Source organism: Carassius auratus, chromosome 14, assembly GCF_003368295.1.
Source record: "Carassius auratus strain Wakin chromosome 14, ASM336829v1, whole genome shotgun sequence".
Taxonomy (NCBI): Eukaryota; Metazoa; Chordata; class Actinopteri; order Cypriniformes; family Cyprinidae; genus Carassius; species Carassius auratus.
In genome coordinates, this window is record NC_039256.1 from 118,369 (window position 1) to 140,042 (window position 21,674).

General features: G+C 39.7%; 1 protein-coding gene across 1 annotated transcript; it reads right to left on the reverse strand.

The window, feature by feature from the left end:
• Window positions 1-18,700: 18,700 nt before the first annotated feature.
• On the reverse strand, window positions 18,701-21,268 carry LOC113113345 (regulator of cell cycle RGCC). The gene is made up of 5 exons (XM_026279462.1): window positions 21,143-21,268; window positions 20,766-20,906; window positions 20,196-20,276; window positions 19,869-19,931; window positions 18,701-19,101 (listed from the first exon to the last, which is right to left on the reverse strand). The coding sequence occupies exons 1-5, from the start codon at window positions 21,162-21,164 to the stop codon at window positions 19,094-19,096; spliced, it is 315 nt and encodes a 104-aa protein (XP_026135247.1). The 5' UTR covers window positions 21,165-21,268; the 3' UTR covers window positions 18,701-19,093.
• Between the last annotated feature and the right edge of the window lie 406 nt (window positions 21,269-21,674).

The window sequence follows — 21,674 nt, forward strand, 5'->3', positions numbered from 1 at the left end:
AACACACAACAACATACATCATGGAAATTTCCACAGGAGCAGCTGGGTTTCCTCAGATGAACGTGATGCAGAGAGGGGTTATATATTACAGACGGCGTGGATATGAGCACTTGGGGTCACACGACAGACACCTGCTTGAAAATCTACTGATTAAAGAACTCGGGTGTCACGGGAAACCTGAAGAATAAGCATAAGTATGACATTAAACGAGATTTTAGGCCGTGCAGTGAAGCAATTTGATTGTAGCTTTGTTCGATTGAGCATGTACCTGCCGTTGAGGAAATGACTTTAGCTCCTAGGCTGGAAGCCGCGCTGCATAACATCTTCTCCTCTGTGTCTTAAGTGCTGCTCTCATAAATCGAATGATTTTTCATGCTCTGCTCTGCTCCTCTGGCATCCTCCCGTTCTGTAGCTCTGAAAGGGTCTAATGCACAGTAGAAATGAATATGATATTTCCATTAATTAGATGGCCCATTTTCTGATTAAACACATTTTTCTAGCAACATCTACATATTTTACTGTGTTTAGAATGGCATTTTTGAGAATATTAGAGCTTGATAATGATCTCGCGCTAATGCACACAATGTTCCCTCATGTCTGACTCCAGTCTGTGCTAACAGAAACACCTCAGGTTTTATATTGTTTTTTTCTTTGGGATCTGTTAATATGGTTTGCTTTCTGGTCTGCTTTAGTCAAAGATTCCATCCTCGGGTCTCTGTGAGATTCTGGTCTGGTCCTAACCAAGTGAAACTACATGGCTAAACTCTCTAATATTACATCTCTCCTCAGCAATCCAAGTGATTTCAGGTATCATTTGTGTCTGTTGCCATGAACCTGTGCAGACATGTTTCATTTACATTTAGAGGGTTGTTCAAATCACTAACTCTGAGTATGTGCAATAATAATAGTAATAGTTACCTTGGAAAGCAGCACTTAAAGAGGTAATAGTCGCAAAGACTGATTCCTGCTGAGCAGACATATATAGTCTGCTGTTTTTAAAGGACATGTATGTATACGTGTACATCTCCCTTGATGACTGAACTTTCTTCTGAGAACTGCAACTAGAGAAGTCAGAGATATATTACTGTATTGTAGTTAAAAAAAGGTTTAACTATGATCTACTATTACTTCATTTTAGAAATAATAACAAAAGGAGTATGGATGGTTTCCATCACATTGGGACTTGAGGGCCTTAACTGGAAGGATGACAGCATTTAAGCATTGCTCTTTCTCTTTTCCTCCCTCCCTCTCGCTCATAAAACTGTACCTCATAAAATAGTTTTAAAGATGATTAGCTGCGGTATTGCTTTAAGGGCTATACAGTATCGGTGGAACAGACTATTAAGGAAGTGCAGGAGATCCACACTAATTGTGCTCACAAGGTAATACACATTAAATAGAGCTAATAGCACGTGTTATAAGGTGTTAAAGAGGAGATCTCAACCATGACAAGTTAACAGCACATTTTAATCTTATTAACCTCGTGTGCTGTGCCAACCCCGACTGGGACGGCTGCACACAAACATTAAAATGATCTTGCAGGTAATTGCAAGAATAACGGCATGTTGCATATTAATTGAAGACAGCGAAGCGGTCAAATAGAACTAATGCATGTTGAGTGATGTGTGGATGTAATAATTGTGAACGACCTCCCAATGAGACACATAAGGCTTTGGCTTCAATTTGAGCTTTTATTGAAAACAGCACCCAAAAGTGGGGATTTTAACATGAATCCATCCATTCACCTCCAATATTTTTATTCATTTTACAATTAAATAAATAATAATAAGTCCTGCATGCATCATTAGAGAAAAGTCTGGTGAATATATATATATATATATATATATATATATATATATATATATATATATATATATATATATATAAATAATCATAATAATCATATATATATATATATATATATATATATATATATATATATATATATATATATATATTTTTTTTTTTTTTAATATATATATATATATATATATATATATATATATATATATATATATATATATATATATATATATATATATATATTATTAAATGCTATTAGGTCAATGCATTTTTTGATAACTTAAATGTGCACAAATAAACTGTTTGCAGTGAGACCTTTAACATGCATTTAGAAATTCAGTTGGGTCATGATTGATACTATATACTTTATTTAGCCTAAATAATTAAGTCTAAAGGTGAGGATGGACCACATGTTTGAATATGTCTAGTGTTTTCTTGTAGACGCTATTTCCAGAAAGCTCTAGTTTGTAGTAGATTAAATTTTACTACTTTCTGAGTCGTTCGGAAGAAATTAATAACAATTTTTCCTTTCAATTCTTTACCTTATTTGCTTTACATGAGTTGACCAGGCCTCTTCTGCAATCTCCTGCTCTTTCTTTCATTCCCTTCAGATGATGTGCTGTCTTTTCATCTTCAGAGTAAACGGAGTGAGAATTAATACCCTGAACAGACAATCCTGACCTCAGTGCTATTATGCTAAAGAACAAATATCATTATCATCATGTCATTATCTCTAGTTCCAGATGCCTTAGAGCTGATTTGAGCTGAAGTCTAAACCCTAAATGAGATCTAGTGAGCGCACATTGAAACGAAAGGAATATGGCCTTAAAGAAAGCTACATTTTCAAGTGGTGCTCCCTTGATTCATTCAATTCATTACATTTTTGCTAAACAGTAACAAGTGGTTTTCATATATTCTTTGTGTTTATAACTGACATATGTTTGTAGTTGATATCTGTTTAAGTATTTTGTTGAAATTCACATGATTAGATATGATTTGATTTACTTTACTCTGTTTAGTTTACGCGTATACAATCTCTCAGTCTCATTGATTTTATTGCAGGTTTTAAGAGGTTTAAAATCAGTTCGGGCATCCTAAGAAGCTTTAACGAGATTTCTATTACTTTCTATTATTTTGGATGCATCTACATTTGGGAATGATAACAAGGTTAGCATGCAAAAATAATTTTTAAAAGAACAATAATAATAGTCACCTTTTATAGTGCTTTTAACAATACAGCTCCCAGATACTGCACCAATTATAAGAAATTCAGATTATTCTATAATAGCATAATGGCTGATGGCACGTAAAAACAACAACTGCTGGCAATGTTAACCTATTTATTAGGTTTAAATCCATGCTTATAATTTGTCCTTGTTGAAAGAACTCAGAACAGCTGCTCACTCAAATACATGGCCGCTGGCAATCCAGAAGGTCTAATAAATGATGTACAGTATGATATACTCCTGCATTGTACCTCCAGTAATATGGCATATAATGAAGGAAAATGGCAAGTTAGCCTTTGACCTCACAGCCCCCATTCCAAAAATATGTCCCCTTATCTGGAAATGCATTTTTTTCTGTGGCCCTCAAGCATGCAGCTGAAAAAACAGTCTGAGTCAAAGTCATCCAGACTTTCTGCTGCTCCAGCGATTATTTTCACACTGTCACACACTGCAGTGCACTTCATTACAGAGATGCCTGCATCTCAAAGTAACACTGTTATTGCACATCTATTCCATATAAGCCGATCAATTCCATTTAAATCTTGTGTCACATCTGAGCATCATCATATCTAATAATTAGAGCTTCTATAGAACTCTGTCATGTTAAACACCTGATGTTAATTTGATATGAATGAAAATAAGGCTATGGGAGACAGTTAATTCAAAAATAAAAAGAATAACTCCTCTAGACTAGTGGTTTTAAACCTTTCCGAGGCCAATAAAATATTTTTACAGCATGGCATTAACTATAGAGAAATGCATGTCACTGTAAAACAAAATGAGTTCAGTTGAGGAAACTAAATGTCACAAATACATTTAAGTTACGAAAACAATGGTTTTGAGTACTGTAAACTTATTTTGTAGTTGCTTGCTAGCAACTTAGCAAGCTAAAGCATGTGTGTTAATACTGCAAGACACCATCATCACTGCATCAGTAAGCACTTACTACTTCTAAACACAACCAGCGGGTAAGTCGATCCACCCACTGTATCTTGGCAGCTGTGCACTTTTACTGTCATGTGAAAATGTAATTTGGAACCAGACTGTGAAAAGGAGAATAACACGGGAGGATTGGAAGGCACCAATTTATTTAAAAAACTGTTTAGGATGGTCAATGTAAAAAAATTGCATAACAGATGTATCCAGGTCAAAAATATGTATGATACATATAGGTGATTTATTTAGCAACATATAAAACCATTCAAATCATTTATCAAAATATGAACTTGAATTGCTAAGCTAGCTAGCTTTTTATTTTATTTTATTGCAGCTATGGGGAAAAGTGAGCCAATTGCTTTGGGGTAAATTGAGCCTGTACCTACTGGCCTGTTCAACGATTCAGAAAAGTTACCATGCAAAGAAACTTTTGACTAAAATTTTAATAAGATTCAGAGACATTTATCACTTAAGAAGCCAAATTTTTAAAACCCTTTATCATTCATTGATGCATTCTAATCATTTAAAATGATAGGAAACATCCTGAAATTACTTTAATTAAACTTCTTCTTCATTTCCCCTTGAGGACCACCACTAAGTAAAAAAAAAAGCCTCATCTTACCCCACTCTTCCCAATAGCTATAGTCTTAACATGCTTTGGACTTAAAGGGGGGGGTGAAATGCTCGTTTTCACTCAATCTCCTGTTAATCTTGAGTACCTATAGAGTACTATTGCATCCTTCATATCTCCAAAAAGTCTTTAGTTTTATTAAATTTATAAGAGAAAAATAGTCTGTACCGTTTTTTCCCAGGAAAAACACGAGCGACTGGAGGCGTGACATGTGGGCGGAGCTAAAGAATCACGAGCGCCAGTAGGCTTTTGCGTTGAGAGCGTCCAAAACAAACCATGGCTAACAGTCAGATTCAGTGTATATTTATGATCCAGAATCAGACCCAGAGGCTGAAATTTAACAAGAGCAGCCTCAGCAACGACGTCTCTATGTGGTATGTCCTGAAACTGTATATATTTGCTTAGCGGTTTTGGAAAATGACTAAGTTCCACTTTATGTCGTCTTTTTTTTTTTTTAAGCTGTACATGTGGAAAGTGTAGTTTGATGACAACATCGCATGTTGTTTACTTGATGTGCTTACGCGGCGATAGCTAAGTTAACAAAACAGAGATATTTGAAGCAGTTTTACTCACCACATGCGGTTCTAACACACGATCGTGACCCTTTTTCGTTGGGATTGCATTATCCTTAAGAAATAAACGATGTGCAAATCCGGCGTCAAATTGGGCCTTGTTTGTAAAACAAGCATCTTCGAAATGCAGGGAACAAACACAAACACTTGCACAACTCCGTTGATGCTCTGTAAAAATAAACTCCGTCCACTGGTCCCTTAATGCTGTTTTTTTTTTTTTTGGTAATCTGTGCAGGGTTGTCTAGCCCTGGCAACCAAAAACACACTTCTTTTGTGACATTTCGCTCTCTCGCTCTGCTATACAGGCGCGCGCGCGCTCTTCCGGCAGAAGTGCCCTTAGGACCCATATAAGGAAATTCCGCTCCAAAATCTGATGCAACATATTCAACTTGAGTTCTGCATAATATAATCAGTTACTGAGCTCACTTTTTTTCTTAGTGCATTGAACTTACAGTAAAATTTTAATTAACTCATTTCATTTAATAAATTTGACTGTAAGGTTTTACGGTGATTCTATGTGTTTTTCAGGTCTAGTAAATCAGACTACCTCATAAATCCATTGTTCCTGCACAGTGGGAATCCTGGTTCTTCCCACGGTTGAGGGGAAAGTAAATTACGATTTATTTATTACTATTTGTTGTTGTTTTTGCTTATTTTAATTGCTTGGTTTGCCTTACTTTAAATCATTTTAATCATCTTGAGCAGGCCTGTAGCGACAAGGCAGGCAAACCAAGCAATTGCTTGGGGCCTCGAGCTGGCCTGGGGCCCCAAGACAACGACTGGTTAAGAATAAAATGCAACGACACTGCTTGACCGCCCCTTTCATTGTCAATGCAGTAACGTGTAATGACACTGTTATCGGGATCCCCCTCAAGGGGGCCCCTCTCAGTAGTCGCGAACAGCAGCCAGCCTACACGTGATCTCTGCTACCGGCAAAATACAAAACCTCCTCGGCAGTCATGAAGCGGAATTATGCTTCAGAAAGCCAGAAGAGAAAGGAAGAGGAGGATAAGAAAAAAAAAAAAAAAACAAGATAGTGGTAAGTGATAAATTACACTGGATATAATAGCTCTACCTGTAGGTCTTGTACAAATGGTGTAATTTTGCAGCAAGTAGGCTAGCAAAAATATGTTTATGTTAGCTACCTGCCTGAGGGCAAATGCTGCTTGTAACGAACAGTTAGTGCAATTTTGTTTTTCGAAAGGAAGGAATATGGTTACTGTAACATGTTTTTTAACGGGATGAGGAAGACGCAGAACAGAAATCGCTTACTGCAAAGAAGTCAGCAGTGTTTTGATTTGAGGGCGAGGGCAAATGTAAAGAGAACGTCGTGGCGTGTGTCGATTTTGAATGAATGAATTAAAAAAAGGTCATTGCACTTACATCAAATCACGATATGTACTAATATCTGTAAATATTAAGCCGGAAAAGTCTATTTAAATATGAATCCTGCATGTTCTGCTCGTCTCTGTTAATGAATGGAGCAGAAGCGCGACTTCCTTTACACTGAAGCGCACGTGACGCTCGCGGTAATTTCAGCATCTGCTGTCTCACTAAAGACGTGAACACATGAACAACATCTCCAGAACTGCTCTGACAGTCACTTCATGAGCATTTGAGCGTTTGATTTGAATAAATGGTACGTCAACCCGTCAAAATAAAAGTCCTGTTTTAGACAAGTATTTGCCAGAGATGTATTACTATTGTTAGTAAGATGTATTACTATAGCCTACTCCTAAAAAAAAATCTAACTTTTTTTTTTTTAAGGTTTAATCAAACAAAATTTCTTCCATGTTTTATTTTTAATAGTAAATCCCATTTGTTTACCAAAAAGTTAAGTTTGCTTAATTTCAATAATTTAAATATAAATTAAATTAATGTTTAATGTTTAATGTTTAATGTGCATCTCAGAAAATGCTCTATTTAAAACCCCAACTGAATGGCACTTAAATTCACTTAATTCATCTGTCAACTTTATTGTCATTGTTCACAGTACAATACATAATTATAGCTGATATCCTGCACAGCCCAGAGTTTAAACTGATAAGTGTGTGCTGTCATATTATTGCAAATCACTATTGAATTCTCACCAAACTATTTTTTCAAACAGTATTTGCACTGTAAACCTTTTTTATTTATATAAAGTGTGGGTGAACTTAAACTGTATGGCTATGCTGTGGTTCCTGTAGGCTTTGCGTGCGTGCAGGGGTCGGGGGGCCTCTATGTCCATTTTGCTTGGGGCCCCCAAATTCCTTCAAACGGCCCTGATCTTGAGGCCTTCTTGAGAGTTTTCTGAGGCCCTCTTGTGTGCACCGTCCCCCTGACTGAGAACCACTGCTCATATATATTGCAGTTCTACTTAGTTTTACAGATGCTTTACAGGAAAACAATCTTTCATCTCTCTCAATCTCTCTCTGTCTCTCTCTCTCTCTCACACACACACACGCGCGCACACATATACACACATATGCAAAATAGAACGGCATTTGCAAGCTTTGACCATGAGATGGCAGTGACACAAATGGTTTAACACCAAATATGAATGAATAACTGCCACAACATGCTTAACACTTTAATACTATTGCTAAATATTATTACTAAATAAAAAAATATCGAATTATAAAAATAAAATAAAAAAGTTTTATTATTTCTCAGAATACTTTAATATTTAATGAATTGATTAAGACTACCAGTCCTGGACACCCATGTTATAGAATGCTTTAGATGTGTCTCTAATTAAAACACCTGATCCATTAGCTTCTGCGTGCGTTGAATAGGAAGCCATCTGAAACATTTTGGGAGGTCGGTCTCGAGGTCTGGAGTTGAGAAACATTATTCCAAAGGACAACATAAAAGACTTTGAGCACACAAGGCTGACATTCTTTTGGAGTAGTGTTTACCTGAACGATTTCTTGTTCTTCCTGTTCCAGACAGCAGCATTTGCAGCAGTGTGGTTAAACATTTGCTGATACATTCATCTGTTTTCACAGTAGCATTTCGTGCCATATTCCAACTCTGTTCTTGCTGAAGTGTTGACAGAACAGATAACCTGCTCGTCTGACTATCCAGGGAGAAAAATGAGTTTGTATTGTTTGTCTTTGAATTACCCTGACTTCTTAATTGGTTTGGTTGGCATAAGCAGATTAGAGGCATGTTTCTTGGTCTACGGTTTATTTGTGTTTACCTTTACTTTTTGTGGCATAAGCAGCATGTGTTGTGTAGCGTTGCCCTGTCTTAATACAATCATTGTTTTGTGCACAGTGCAGCTCTCTAGTGTGTACTTCAGCAAAGCATTGCATCAAACAGATGACAAGCCTCTGTAAACAAAGACGCCTGGATCTATCTTGCTGGGGGGCTTCCAAAATGCACAAATCAGACACAATTTCTTGCCTACATTCTAATTAGGCAATCAGCTGAAGCATGCCTTAAAGCATCTGTTTTCTTTTGCACAAAATACCATCTACATAAGGAACCATTTCCCTTCAGTGTCTATTTGAAATGCAAAACAGGAGAGGGACAATTTGAAAGTTTTCATATCAATAGAGGTGGACGTTGTCACAGCAGTTGGGGGCCTATTCATGCTGAAATTGAGAATCGTCCATTCTGGCCAAATCTCCTCGTATATTCATAGATCGGATGCATCAGATAACCAGGTTCAGCTGGGACTGTCAGACTGTTTATCTTAAGAATCAGATTACAACTTTGCACACCAAGTGCCATATATCTTTGAATGGACTGCTTATATAGTAGTTTATTGTGCTTGGAATATTTTACTATTAACCAGTAAACATTCTTTGTTTGCTCATGTGTTATTATGGATCTATGTGATGTGACTTACAGGTTTTGGTTAGTAGACAAAAAAGAGGTGAAAATATCCCATCTATTGACGCTAAAGTGACAAACTAGAATAATACTGAGAATCGTTTTGTTTTTCCTTTTTTTTTTTTTTTTACTCAGGCTATTGTGCAACCATAGAAATGTGTGCAAATAATACAGAAACCTACAGTATATTGATGGCAGGAGTTTGAAGCGTTTTTCTTGAGAAAATTTGATATTTGAATACTCTCACAGGAGGAATACTGCCCAACTTTCTAAACCTGTATAAATGTACCATAAGTGTAATGTTGTTTAACCAATTTAAAATGGTATGTGAAAAGAAAATGGTTTCTAATTTGCTTCAAGATTCTCCATTTTAACATTCTGTCTTTGACTTTTTTCACTGGGCAAAGTGCAATTTATCATCTGCTCAGCTGTCACAAACAGAAAGACTGTAAATATCAGTGTCAAAAAAAAAGAAAAGTAAGAGATGCCAAACGGCTGTTTCTCACGTCCCTTACAGTGCAGTTTTGACATTCAGGTCAGTCTGTTACCAAGAGCATTATGGGTCCTTCAAAAAACAACCCAAGAGGACATAAACTGAACACAATGTCCTCGCCAAAAGCGTTTAACTGTCTCGAACACAGTCTGAAAGCAAACAGTTCCTTAATGCTTACGGGAAACGTCTGAGGTTACTTATGGAACCATGGTTCCCTGAGTAGGAAACGAGACACTGTGTCCTCTAGGGGTCGCTATGGGGGAATGCCTCATTGTGACCAGTGTCTGAAGCAGACATTGAAAAAACTCCAACATGTTGGCCAGCGACAGCCCACGACATCACTACCAGTGTGTCTATAGTATAAATAGGCCCCGGGAGAACATGTCATTCAGTTCTTCATCTGAAGCTTGCGTCCAAAGCATGGCAAGAAACCTAGAGGACACAGTGTGTCGTTCCCTACTCAGGCAACCATGGTTACATTAGTAACCTGAGACGTTCCCCTTTCAAGAGAACTTCAAACTGCCTCCTGTAGGGGACACTATGGGGAACGGTATACCCATACCACCATGCTGAGGGAAGTGTAGGCCAGAACTATGAGAGCACTAAGTACCAACTCTACCATTTCCATGGGAGTTGCCCCAGGACATAAGATGGCTGTCAAAGGCCTTGGCTACATACCCAAACTTACCTGTTAGGGCCAGACTCCTAGGCCCGGGGTAGAGCTCAAAGCTTGGAATCAAGAATAGATTCCTTTATAGGGATACGACCAAGAGCCTAGCATCATATTAAGTCATGGCCTGTTAGACATGGGCTACCGCCTGCTCTCACATAAGCTTGCTGAAGGAACTGTCTCAACAAATCCCTAGTAGCAACACTCTATTTAAATAGGTATCCTGAGGATACATAGGTGGAGCCATGCCCAAGATGACCAGGGCTTTACCAGCTCAAGAAAGGGCATGAAGCAACCATGCAAAGCCCTTACCATGTAGGATTTTAGAAAAGAACGCAGAGTACTAGCATACAAACTTACCACAGTGTGTATTTAAGAAAGTGTGCAAAGGCTTCACGTGCAAACTTACCATAATATGTATTTTAGGATACCATTCTAAGGGGCTCTTGTGACACTGTGAAAGAGCAACTCATAGATGGAATGGTGCATCCCAAAACCAATATGTTTGAAAGTCATCAACTCAATATATGGTATAATGCTGGAGTGGCTAGCAGTAAATATCTAGCTGAGGGGAGGGGAAAACACCCAGCTCTCAAATGAGAGTGGAGCTTGACCTACCACATGTTCCAATGCTGGAATGGCTACAAGTAGGTTACCTAGCTGAGGGAGCATAAACCCAGCTCTCAACGAGAGATGGGGTTCAACCTACAGCAGCATCATTAGAATCAGAAGGGAAAACAGCCCATGGAGCGAGGAATCCAACTCCTCAGAAGGGGAGAGAACTCACAATAACCCTCAATACTGAGGGTAGCGATGCTTTAAAGTTTGTAAATAGAGACACATTGGTTGAGTGTAGCCCAAGGTACTGGGGTCTAACCAACTCAGATAATGAAGCTAAACGTATAACCCTTACTATACAGGATTTCAGAAAGAGTCTTGTGTGCACACTTACCACCATGTGGAGTTAAGAAAGTTCACAGAGCTTCCTGTGTGTAGCTTCCCAAGCATTGCCAGAAGTGCTAAACCGAATGGGAGAGGCAAACTCTAATACAATCCTCTAAGGCAGTGGTTTTCAACCTGTGGTCCGCGGCCCCCTAGCGGTGGTATTGCAGGTGGGCCGCCAATTATTTTCTGTTAATTTCCAGTCCATTCTAGGGCTGTGCGATTAAAAGAAAACATCCTAAAATCACGATTTGAGCGTGCGCACATGCCTAACTCCAGGTTCACACACTGTCTGTGATGCGCATTTTTTCTGAGCCAATGTTGACGGATCAGAGCGTTCTCACTGCGGTAAAAGGCTAGAAATAAAAACGTGCGAAAATAATTCATGTCTAACACATGAGCATAGAGTGAATTTGTTAGTGAACAGGATGCAGTTTAAGTGAGAGGACACGTTTTAAGTGTGCACACTCTCTCCTCGCAAAGCAGCGTGTATCTGAGCAAGCAGGACCGGTTTTGTGACGGAGCAAAGGAAATCTGCTGCGAACAGAGAGATTCGCACTCTTGCATTATTTTAATGTGCTTTCGCGTTATATTTATGCGCTCTCACTGCTGAGCGCATACACATACTGTATACACACTGCAAACACCTGAGGCACCGCTACAATTAATGAGCTCTATGAACAATGCATGGCAAAAAAGAAAAAAACGTCCCTGTATACAGGATTTTTTTTTTTTTTTTTTTTTGCCACAAGTCTAAATTTTTTTACATCTTCACTATAGTGATAATTTTGACTTATGTCTGTTCTAGAGATGTTACAACTTTTTGATAAAGCTCTGATTGGTTTTCTTTTGGAAATATGTTTCAAATTAATCCTGAATGCATTTATGACTGTAAAAGCACAATTGCAAAATTGATCAAAAAAAATCGCGATAGTTTTATTTATTTTTTTTGTCCATATCGCACAGCCATAGTTTATTCAATAAATATAGTTTAAAATCTAGCTTCTAAGTACTAAGTTATTAACCCAACAATAGCGGGGTCAGTTAATTTTTTTGAAGTGGGCCGCGCAAACATATGTGTTTGGTTGTGTAGGCCGCGAGTTGAAAAAGGTTGGGAACCACTGCTCTAAGGCAAGGGGAGCACTGCCACCTGTACTTCTTTACCTATAAATTTACCTATAGATTTACCTATAAATCTTTGTAGTGCTGTGCCGGGGGCCCGATGATTAAGAAGGCTCCTGCAGAAGCCTATGACCTGGCCGCATGACCCAGGAAGCATGAAGCCGGAACCAGGGCTATCATACCAGCTGAGCATAATATTGAGTGAAGAAACACTGAAAGTCGTATCTTCAGCACCCGGTTTCTAAATCAAGCCAAGGGTCAGGGGCGCTCACAGAGGACCTACATTAGAAGGGACAGTAAACTACAGGTCCCAGAAGAACACTGCAAAGAAATCTCACAGTAAGATTATAAACACATAACCACCAGCACATCAATATATATATATATATATATATATATATATATATATATATATATATGTGTGTGTGTGTGTGTGTGTGTGTGTGTGTGTGTGTAGAGAAAGAGAGAGAGAGAGGATCATGCTCACCCATGCTGGTTCCTGCGCCAGGGCACCATCTTCTCTCAAGAGGCGACTCCAAAGAAGCCTTGTGAAACGACTAGGTGAAAGGAGTGGCAGGAAGCAAGTGCGAGTAATGAATATTTAATTATATGAATGACACAGTACATAAAGATGAAAACACAGATGATACTTGACCGGGGATACACAGTCTAGGAAGATGCAGGCGATTGGAGGATCCGAAGTGCAGTGATGAGTTGGCAGCAGGAGAGGGTGACACAGGAACTGCAGGGAAGCAAGCTGAGAGGTAAGTGATGATCCGATGGTGATATGCGATCCGTGGACGGGGTTCCGGGGAGACATGGACATCCAAAACGCAGAAACACACAAGAGAGCAAAACATCAGACGAGTAACAGGAAACAACGCTCTGACAAACACAAGACGCTAGACTGAGCAATATATAGGGATGAGTAATGAGTGACAGCTGTTGCTGATGACAATTAGCAGAGATGCCCACAAGAAACAATCAGTGCTGACACGTAACACACAGACTTCAACCACATAGTGAAAAACCCAGAGATCACAGTTTACCAACCATGACAGTAACCAAAGGAACGCCTCCTGGAGTTCCCAGAAGGGCCTACCTGCTGATTGTAATCATCAATAAGGGAGTGATCCAGTATGTTCCTAGCAGGTACCCAACTCCTCTCCTCCGGACCGTAACCTTCCCAGTCCACCAAGTACTGGAATCCTCGTCCCCTCCGTCTCGAGTCCAGAATCCAATTTACCAAATAAGTTGGCTCCCCATCTAACGAGACGCGGCGGTGGGGGAACCGGGGTAGGCGGATTAATACGTGAAAAAAACACGGGCTTAATTTTGGACACATGGAAGGCGGGATGAATCCTACTGTACGCCGGACATAGTTTGAGGCGGATTGTAGCCGGACTAATGATCTTGGTGACAGGAAACAGGCCAATAAATTTGGGAGCTAATTTATTATAAACGGAGTGGAATGTTGTTAGTAGAAAGCCACACCTTTTGACCCATGACGTATACGGGGAGGCTTCGACCGGTGGCGATCAGCCTTGGCCTTAGTGCGCTCCCTCATCTGGAGCAGAGTCTCGCAGGCTCTGGTCCAGGTGCGGTGGCACCTCTGGACAAACGCGTGAGCGGAGGGGACCGCGACTTCAGACTCCAGACTAGGAAAAACAGGTGGCTGGTAACCTATGCTACATTGAAACGGAGAGAGGCCCGTGGCTGACACTGGTAATGAGTTGTGAGCGTACTCCACCATAGAGAGTTGTTGGCTCCAGGAAGAAGGATTCTTGGAGACTAAACATTGCAACGTTCTCTCTAAATCCTGGTTGGCTCGCTCAGATTGCCTGTTACTCTGAGAGTGATAACCCGAAGACAGACTAACCATCGCTCCTAACAATTTGCTAAATTCTTTCCAAAATTTGGAAATGTGCCACCTTCGAGAGCCGGTCCACTACGGTCAAAACGACCATCATGCCATTAGAGGGCAGGAGGGCTGTAACATAATGTAGAGCGATATGTGACCAGGAGTCACCAGGCGTTAGGAAGGATCAAAAAGACGTGACAAAGAATTGGGTTTAATGTTTTTGGAACCTGGACGGTACGACAGAAAAAAATCAAAGCGGACGAAAAAAAGTGCCCACCGAGTCTGCCTGGAATTGAGTCTTTTGGCAGTTCTGATGAATTCTAAGTTTTTATGATCGGTCCAAACAATGAAAGGTACCCCTGACCCTTCAAACCAGTGACGCCACAGCTAATTTGACAGCCAACAATTCTCTGTTACCAATGTCATAATTGCATTCAGCAGGAGATAAATGATGGGAGAAAAATGCGCAGGGATGCATCTTATCGTCCGAGGCAGCTCATTGGGAAAGAACTGCACCTACTCCCACCTCTGATGCGTCGACCTCCACCACGAACTGCCGTGTGGGATCAGGGGCTACTAAGATGGGAGCAGAAACTAAACAGATCTTGAGGTTGGTAAATGCAGTTTCGGCTGCATTAGACCCCCTGAATGGAGTACTGGGGGAGATCAAGGCAGTCATAGGTGAGACTAGTTGGCTGAAATTACGAATAAAACGCCAGTAAAAATTGGCGATCCCCAGAAACCACTGTAGGGCCTTACAGGAATCTGGAGTTGGCCAATCTATCACAGCCTTAACCTCGTCAGGATCCATACGTATTCCCTCGGACGAGATGATATACCCTAGGAAGGGAACAGACTGTGCATGGAATACGCATTTCTCCGCCTTGACAAAAAGACCATTATCAAGTAATCTCTGGAGCACTCATCTGACGTGCTGCACATGTTCCTGGAGAGATGAAGAAAAAATCTGTATGTCATCCAGGTAAACATATATAAACTGATCTACCATGTCTCTCAATACGTCATTAACGAGCAATTTGCTTGGCATCACCAAATATTCAAAGTGCCCTCTAGGGGTGTTAAAGGTGGTTTTCCACTCATGCCCCTTCCTAATGCGAACCAAATGATAAGCATTACATAAATCCAGTTTTGTGAATATAGTTGCTCCCTGTAACCTCTCAAAAGCTGAAGACATCAACGGCAAAGGATAGGTATTCTTTATCATGATGTTGTTCAGCTCTCGGTAGTCAATACAAGGTCACAGAGAACCATCCTTCTTACCCACAAAAAAGAATCCCACTGGAGAAGTGGAAGGGCAGATGAACCTCGATGCCAAGGAATCAGAAATGTATTTCTCCATGGCCTCCCTCTCCAGAATAGTAATAGAGTAAAGCTTGCCCTTAAGCCGAGACTTACCTGAAACTAAGTCTATAGCACAGTCATAGGGATGATGCAGAGGAAGAGAAGCAGCGCGGGACTTACTGAACACTCCTTTCAGGTCCAAGTACTCTGCGGGCACGTTTGATAACACCATGGTCTCTTCCTGAAAGACAGAAACAGGCACAACAGGACACACAGAAACCAGACAAGACTCATGACAACTTTCACTCCACAAAGTGACTGTGTTGGAACCCCAATCCACTCATGGATTGTGTTTGACCAACCAGGGGTGACCTAAAGCAATGGGAGCAACAGGGGAGTCCATGAGGTAAAAGGATATGGTTTCGGTGTGGTTTCCTGAGGTGAGCAGAGTTATGGGTTCAGTGATGTGAGTGACGTGTAGCAGTTCCTGGCCATTGAGTGCGGTGACATAGATAGGATGAGACACGGGAAGGACAGGAAGGTTCAGGTGACTTGCAAGGACAGCGTCAATGAAATTACCTTCGGCTCCAGAGTCCAGAAGGGCGTGACAGTTGTGAGTATGGTTCTCCCACCGCAGTTTCACCAGAAGGAGAGTGGAAGATGTAGTTGAGGACTTCCCGGCGGAGATCCCACCCGATAGTAGCCTAAAAACTTACTACCGGGCTGGCTCTTTTACCGGGGATGAATGAAGGGGATGACCCGAGCCACCACAATATAGACACAGTCCCTGGGACCTCCGCCTCTCTCTCTCCTTCCAGGATAGTCGAGCTCTACCATTCTGCATGGGTTCGTGATCGTAGACAGGACAGACCGTGTTCTCTCGACTCAAGTGACCCCATTCCGGAGAGATGTGAAGGCGTGATGGACTGGTTTGTTTACTACGGCGATTAATCTGGGCATCCAGCCCATGAACACGGTCAGCCAGCCCATGGAGGAATCGATCCCACTGCACCTCCTCGTTCCACTGGCACGCGACCGCCAAGGTACGGAACTAGATGGAGTAATCCGCCACCGACAATTTCCCTTGTCGGAGGTCTGATAGCTGGTGAGCGGCCTCCCTGCCGGCCGCGGCCCGATCGAATACCCTCTTCATCTCCTCGGAGAGGGCGTGGAATGAGGTGCAACACGGATGATGGTTCTCCCACATCGCCGTCCCCCATAAGGCAGCCCTGCCAGAAAGTAAAGTGAGAGCAAACGCAACCTTGGACTCTTCCATCGCAAAGGTGTGGGTTGTAATGCAAAGTGCATGGAACAATTGTTAAAGTAAGTTCTGCAAAATTCAGGCTCACCGGAGTAACTCTCTGGCGCCAGAAGTTGCGGCTCTGGCCGGAAATGGTCATGGGAGACCTCCCGGGGGGGGGACAGCACAGGCAGTGCGGGCTGCACAGCGGGAGAGGTGAGCTGATGGATCTGCTGGGTGAGCACTAGCCTTCTGTGCCTGTTTCTGATCCTCAGATTGAGACGGGCCAGGACCGCTGAGTTGTATGGGCTCAGACCTGGACCTTCATGTAACAAAAGATCCAAAGGAACAATGGAACTTCTCTCGACAGAGGTATCAAAAAATTTGAAAGGCGAGATATATCCTAAAAGGCTTAAAGCTCAGGAGAAGATGCCTCCTCTTCAACAGGTAGCATATTCTCATAACCATTCTCAAGCATCCCCTCGATGTTGGCATAACTAGTATTCTTGAATCGGTGGATCCAGGATGAGAATGGATTTTATGTTTTATTTAAAAAAAACATTTAATACTCACATTCATCTCAGTAGTCCTATGAATGCACCATAATGAGTGCAACAGAGCACATCCAACTCCCTCAAGAGCTGAAAACACTTGCTCTTCACTACTCTCACACCCACAGCACACGAGCTGTGTGAACTGCAGGTGTCAGAGCAAAGCCTCGAGAATGACGTGTTTCTCCCTATTTATACTAAGTCGCAACAGTAGTGATGTCAAGGACCATCGCTGGCCAAACATGTTTTTTGTGTTTTTTCAATGTATGCTTCAGACATGGGTCACAACGAGGCGTTCCCCCATAGGACCCTTGAGGATGCAGTTCGAAGTTCGTTTGAAAGAGAACAGGAATTACATTTTAGAATGATGTATTGTAGCTACAACAATATAATTTCCAAAATGCTGCTTCTACATGAATCCCAATTCTTTAAATACATTCACTGGTGACTTCATAATCACATGCTTGGAATATTTATTGTAATACTAAGAGTATGGAGCAGTGATGATGTCAAACCACAAGACTTTCTGTGCCAGAGACTCCAAACTTCCTTTTTCCATTAACAGTGCTGCCGAGAAGAAGTTCTACTTTCGCTCATGATGTTGCATAATGTCTAACATCTGCTCCATTATATAAGATATGGGAGTACAATCTGATAAAAATAAAGTGCCAAAAATGTACTCTGTGTAAAAGTGGAAGGGGCAAATTTTAGATTATTTGGACACTCAAAGTTATAGTTCATCCTAAAAATTCAATCCTAAAAATTCAAATCATTTATTCACATTCATGTCAAAATTGTATGGCTTTTTTTCTTCTGTATATTTTTTAATGGTTGACAGTGGTAAAAGTCTTATAAATATCTTATTCATTTTTCAATAATACAGGTTTGGAACAGCATAAGAGTGAGAAAATTTAAACTTTTGTGTGAAGTAACCCTTTAAATCACACTTTAAAAACATACAGTAGATAAAAAATAAAAATAAAAACAATATGCAGCTGGTTTAATATTTTGCCCAATATAATGAAGTGCATATTTAAGTGAGACTTTAACTTTCAAATATTTTTTAGGAACCATGTATTACATACGCAGAAAAACAACAAACTTGAGAAGATGTGGTTTGTGACAATACCACAAACTGTGCTGTTTTTGATCACAGTGCAACTGACAACTTCCTTTTCCATCAGCTGCAGAATGTCTAGGTGCATTTCCCTTTTCTCTACACACCAGGCCCATAAACTTAATCTAGTGAACTGCTGCTCCTGCAAGGAATTTGATATCTGAGTTTATGATTAATTAGGTTAATCTCATAAAACCTGTCCAGGTCATATTTCACTGTGTATAAATAAGTTCATTTACCATTAAGATTTCCCAGGACAATTTTCATGACAATTAAGCACTTTTGGTGAGATTTAGCCAATTACCTATATGATTATGTAGGTATTCCCAACATAACATATTATTAACAAGAAAAAAAAAAACTTTCCTTCCTAATATAAGAAAAAACTTTAAACAATTAAAAACGAGTAATACATGTTTAATGCAAAAATCTTTATTATTAAAAAAATCTTTACAAGGTTAAAGTAATATTACACATTATGTTGAACCTGGTAGCATTGATATTTATAACATTCTTAATATAAAAGTGAAAAATAGCCATTAACAATAAATCTTCACAACTTACAAGGAATTGTGCTTTTCATATAAATGTAATCATTTAAATAAAACTTCTGAGAAACTTGGTAGTTCTTCCAAACGGTTTTGACATATTTGTGAGCTCTTTTCCCTTAGTGAAGGGGGCAAAAATGAAGCCTTCCAGCTGTGTTTTTCTTCAGCATAATAATGTGTGGAAGCAGAGATTACAGTTTGCTAAATGCCAGCTCTTCAGGTGCTCAGTCCTCTGTGATCACGTGCGTCCCGTCATCTCACATCTCTGTAAGACAGATAAGATTGTGACAGCTCAGGTCAGGGGAGTGAGGCATTATGGTTTCGTAGTTATGATTCATGACTGTCACTCCACTGATAATGGAGCATGCTGGGAATGAGCTGGGATAAACCACCGGCCTTTTATTAGGAATTTAGCGATAGGCATGTTAACATTATCGCTCTAATAAACATTTACTTGTTTTTGTCAAGAATAATGTCATAAAAGAATTCAGGTTTTGTTTGACTATCATTGAGCACCAGTGTTGAGTGTAATGCATTAATCAGATTACTTTTTTTAAGTAACTAGTAAAGTAATGCATTACTTTTTAAGTTACAAGAAAAAATCTGAGTTACTTTTTTTTTACATATTAAATAACGCAAATATCCTCTATGTATTTAATCCCATTTTATTAACCAATGTCTTTGCTGCTGACCTTCGATGATCCAATTCAACTATACAAATAAGCAAAAATTTCCTTAGATATAACTTTTATGTATTAATTACCATTGTAACATTTGCTACTGTACAGAGACGTGAACGTCCATTGCTTTCCATAAAAATAAACAACCGATTATAAGTCCGTAGCTCCCACAGGAATGCACACTTGTGGATGGCTGAATATTCTGCATTTGTATCCTTGCATAGGGCTTGCTTTTGGCCTTACTGTATTTTTTATGTAGATTAATAAAATATTCTCTATGCAATTACACCATGCTTTCAAAATATAAAGCTGCAACATATGCTTTAAATGTGACCAACCACCTGTTTTATACCTGCAAGCTCTTTATCCAGGTTATCAATGAAGCTCTGTAGGTCACTGGTGTCCCCGAGCCGGGCTGTAAAGAGCAGAGAGAGAGAGAAGACGTTAGTGCTTCAGACGCTGTGGAAACGCAGATAAGTGCGGTGACATTTCCTGTGGAACATTTCACTCTGAAAGAAATGTGACCCTCTGAATTCCCTGTGCACAATAAAATAGTTTTAGCCTTTTAGATTGACATTAAGTTAGAAAAGGTAAACATAGAGCCATGCATGAAGCAGGGAGGAAAAGCCATCTGCTTGTTTAGTTAATGTGATCACTATCTGTTATGTTCTCTTAATACCTTTTGGGGCTGTGGTTAAGTTTGGGATGTTGAGCTCCTCTTGACTGACATTCAAGCTGTTTACCAGCGAAGCCTCGCTACCTGAAAAAAAAAAAACAATAGGGTTCATTTGCATGTAAACGCGAAAGAACAAGGTGGCTGAGGTGCACAAGGTACTGTATATATCACAAGAATATATTTCTTATGATCAAAGGCTAATTAATACATTCATTGTTTCTCACAATCTATTCAAGAAACAAAACAGACAGAAATCACATAAGTGAAGCATTTGATAGCTTATTGAAAAGCAACACTATATTAATTATAGTTAGCTATTAAGGCTATTGAAGTCTATGGTTTGTTCTCATTCAGATACACAAACATGGGTTTCTTCAGATAAAGAAACAAATTGGATAGCAGTGATTTATAATTGGGAAATATGAGGAAATTATCTATTAAAGAACTATCTTTTTATACATTTGTGTATACACATTATGCATTAAAGTGATTAAAGCGATTGAATGTAGAGTATTCCTAAATGTTTGGCGTTCAGTGACTGTACGAGTGCACTGTGTGTGGCAGTGTACTCACAGTAGTCTGAGTCGTCTCCTTCAGTCAGTGCTGTGTGTCTCTTCACATCTCTCAGCACATGTTCAGATGCCTGCGGTGTGCTCAGCTCCGAAACAACATCATCAAACTCCTGCAGTAAGTCTCCCAGCTCCAGATCCAGCTCTAATACAAGCCACATCCTCTATTAGCATTGCAAGCCAAATACTGAAACGCTTTTTGAACTAATATTTATAAACTTAAAATTTATAAAATGTTTAAACGTATTAAATAATAATTAATAATGACTGATGTCAACATGATAAATACAATTTGTAAACTTAACCTGCTCACTTTCTACAAAGAAAAAAAAAACATCTGAAATAATTTGTCTTGTGAAATTTGTATGAAAGGAAGTTTACCTGAACAGTTTGTTGCAGACATCCTGTGGTTCTCTTGTGGATAGAGCTGTGAACTTGTTCTCAAATTAGTACAACGCGCTACATTGACTCCACCCCGCGCATAATGCGCCGACCAATCAGAACACGGCTTTTTGCCTCAGTGGCTACAGTAAAGCCTGAAAGTTTTCCTACACATGACGTCACATGCGGAACTAGAGAAAGAAAATTTCCGACCACTTCGGACTAAACCGAAGGCGCAGTAATGACATTCAGTGATTTCCCCTATGTAACGTCCCTTTAAGTGCCAGTTTACATGGTTCTCCTTTCCACGAATTATTTTTTCGATTATAATAATCAGGTAGAATATTTCTGGCATCTTTATAAACAACATGCATAATAAAATGTCCACACATGGTAATAACACCTGTGGTGTTTGGGTGGAGATGTTGGTGAATGTGGTTACTATGGTATTTTTTTGTAAGGGATGTTGTCATTCTTGTTCTATTCACTGACCATTTGTAAACTTGTAAATTGGACACAAATGGCATAATTA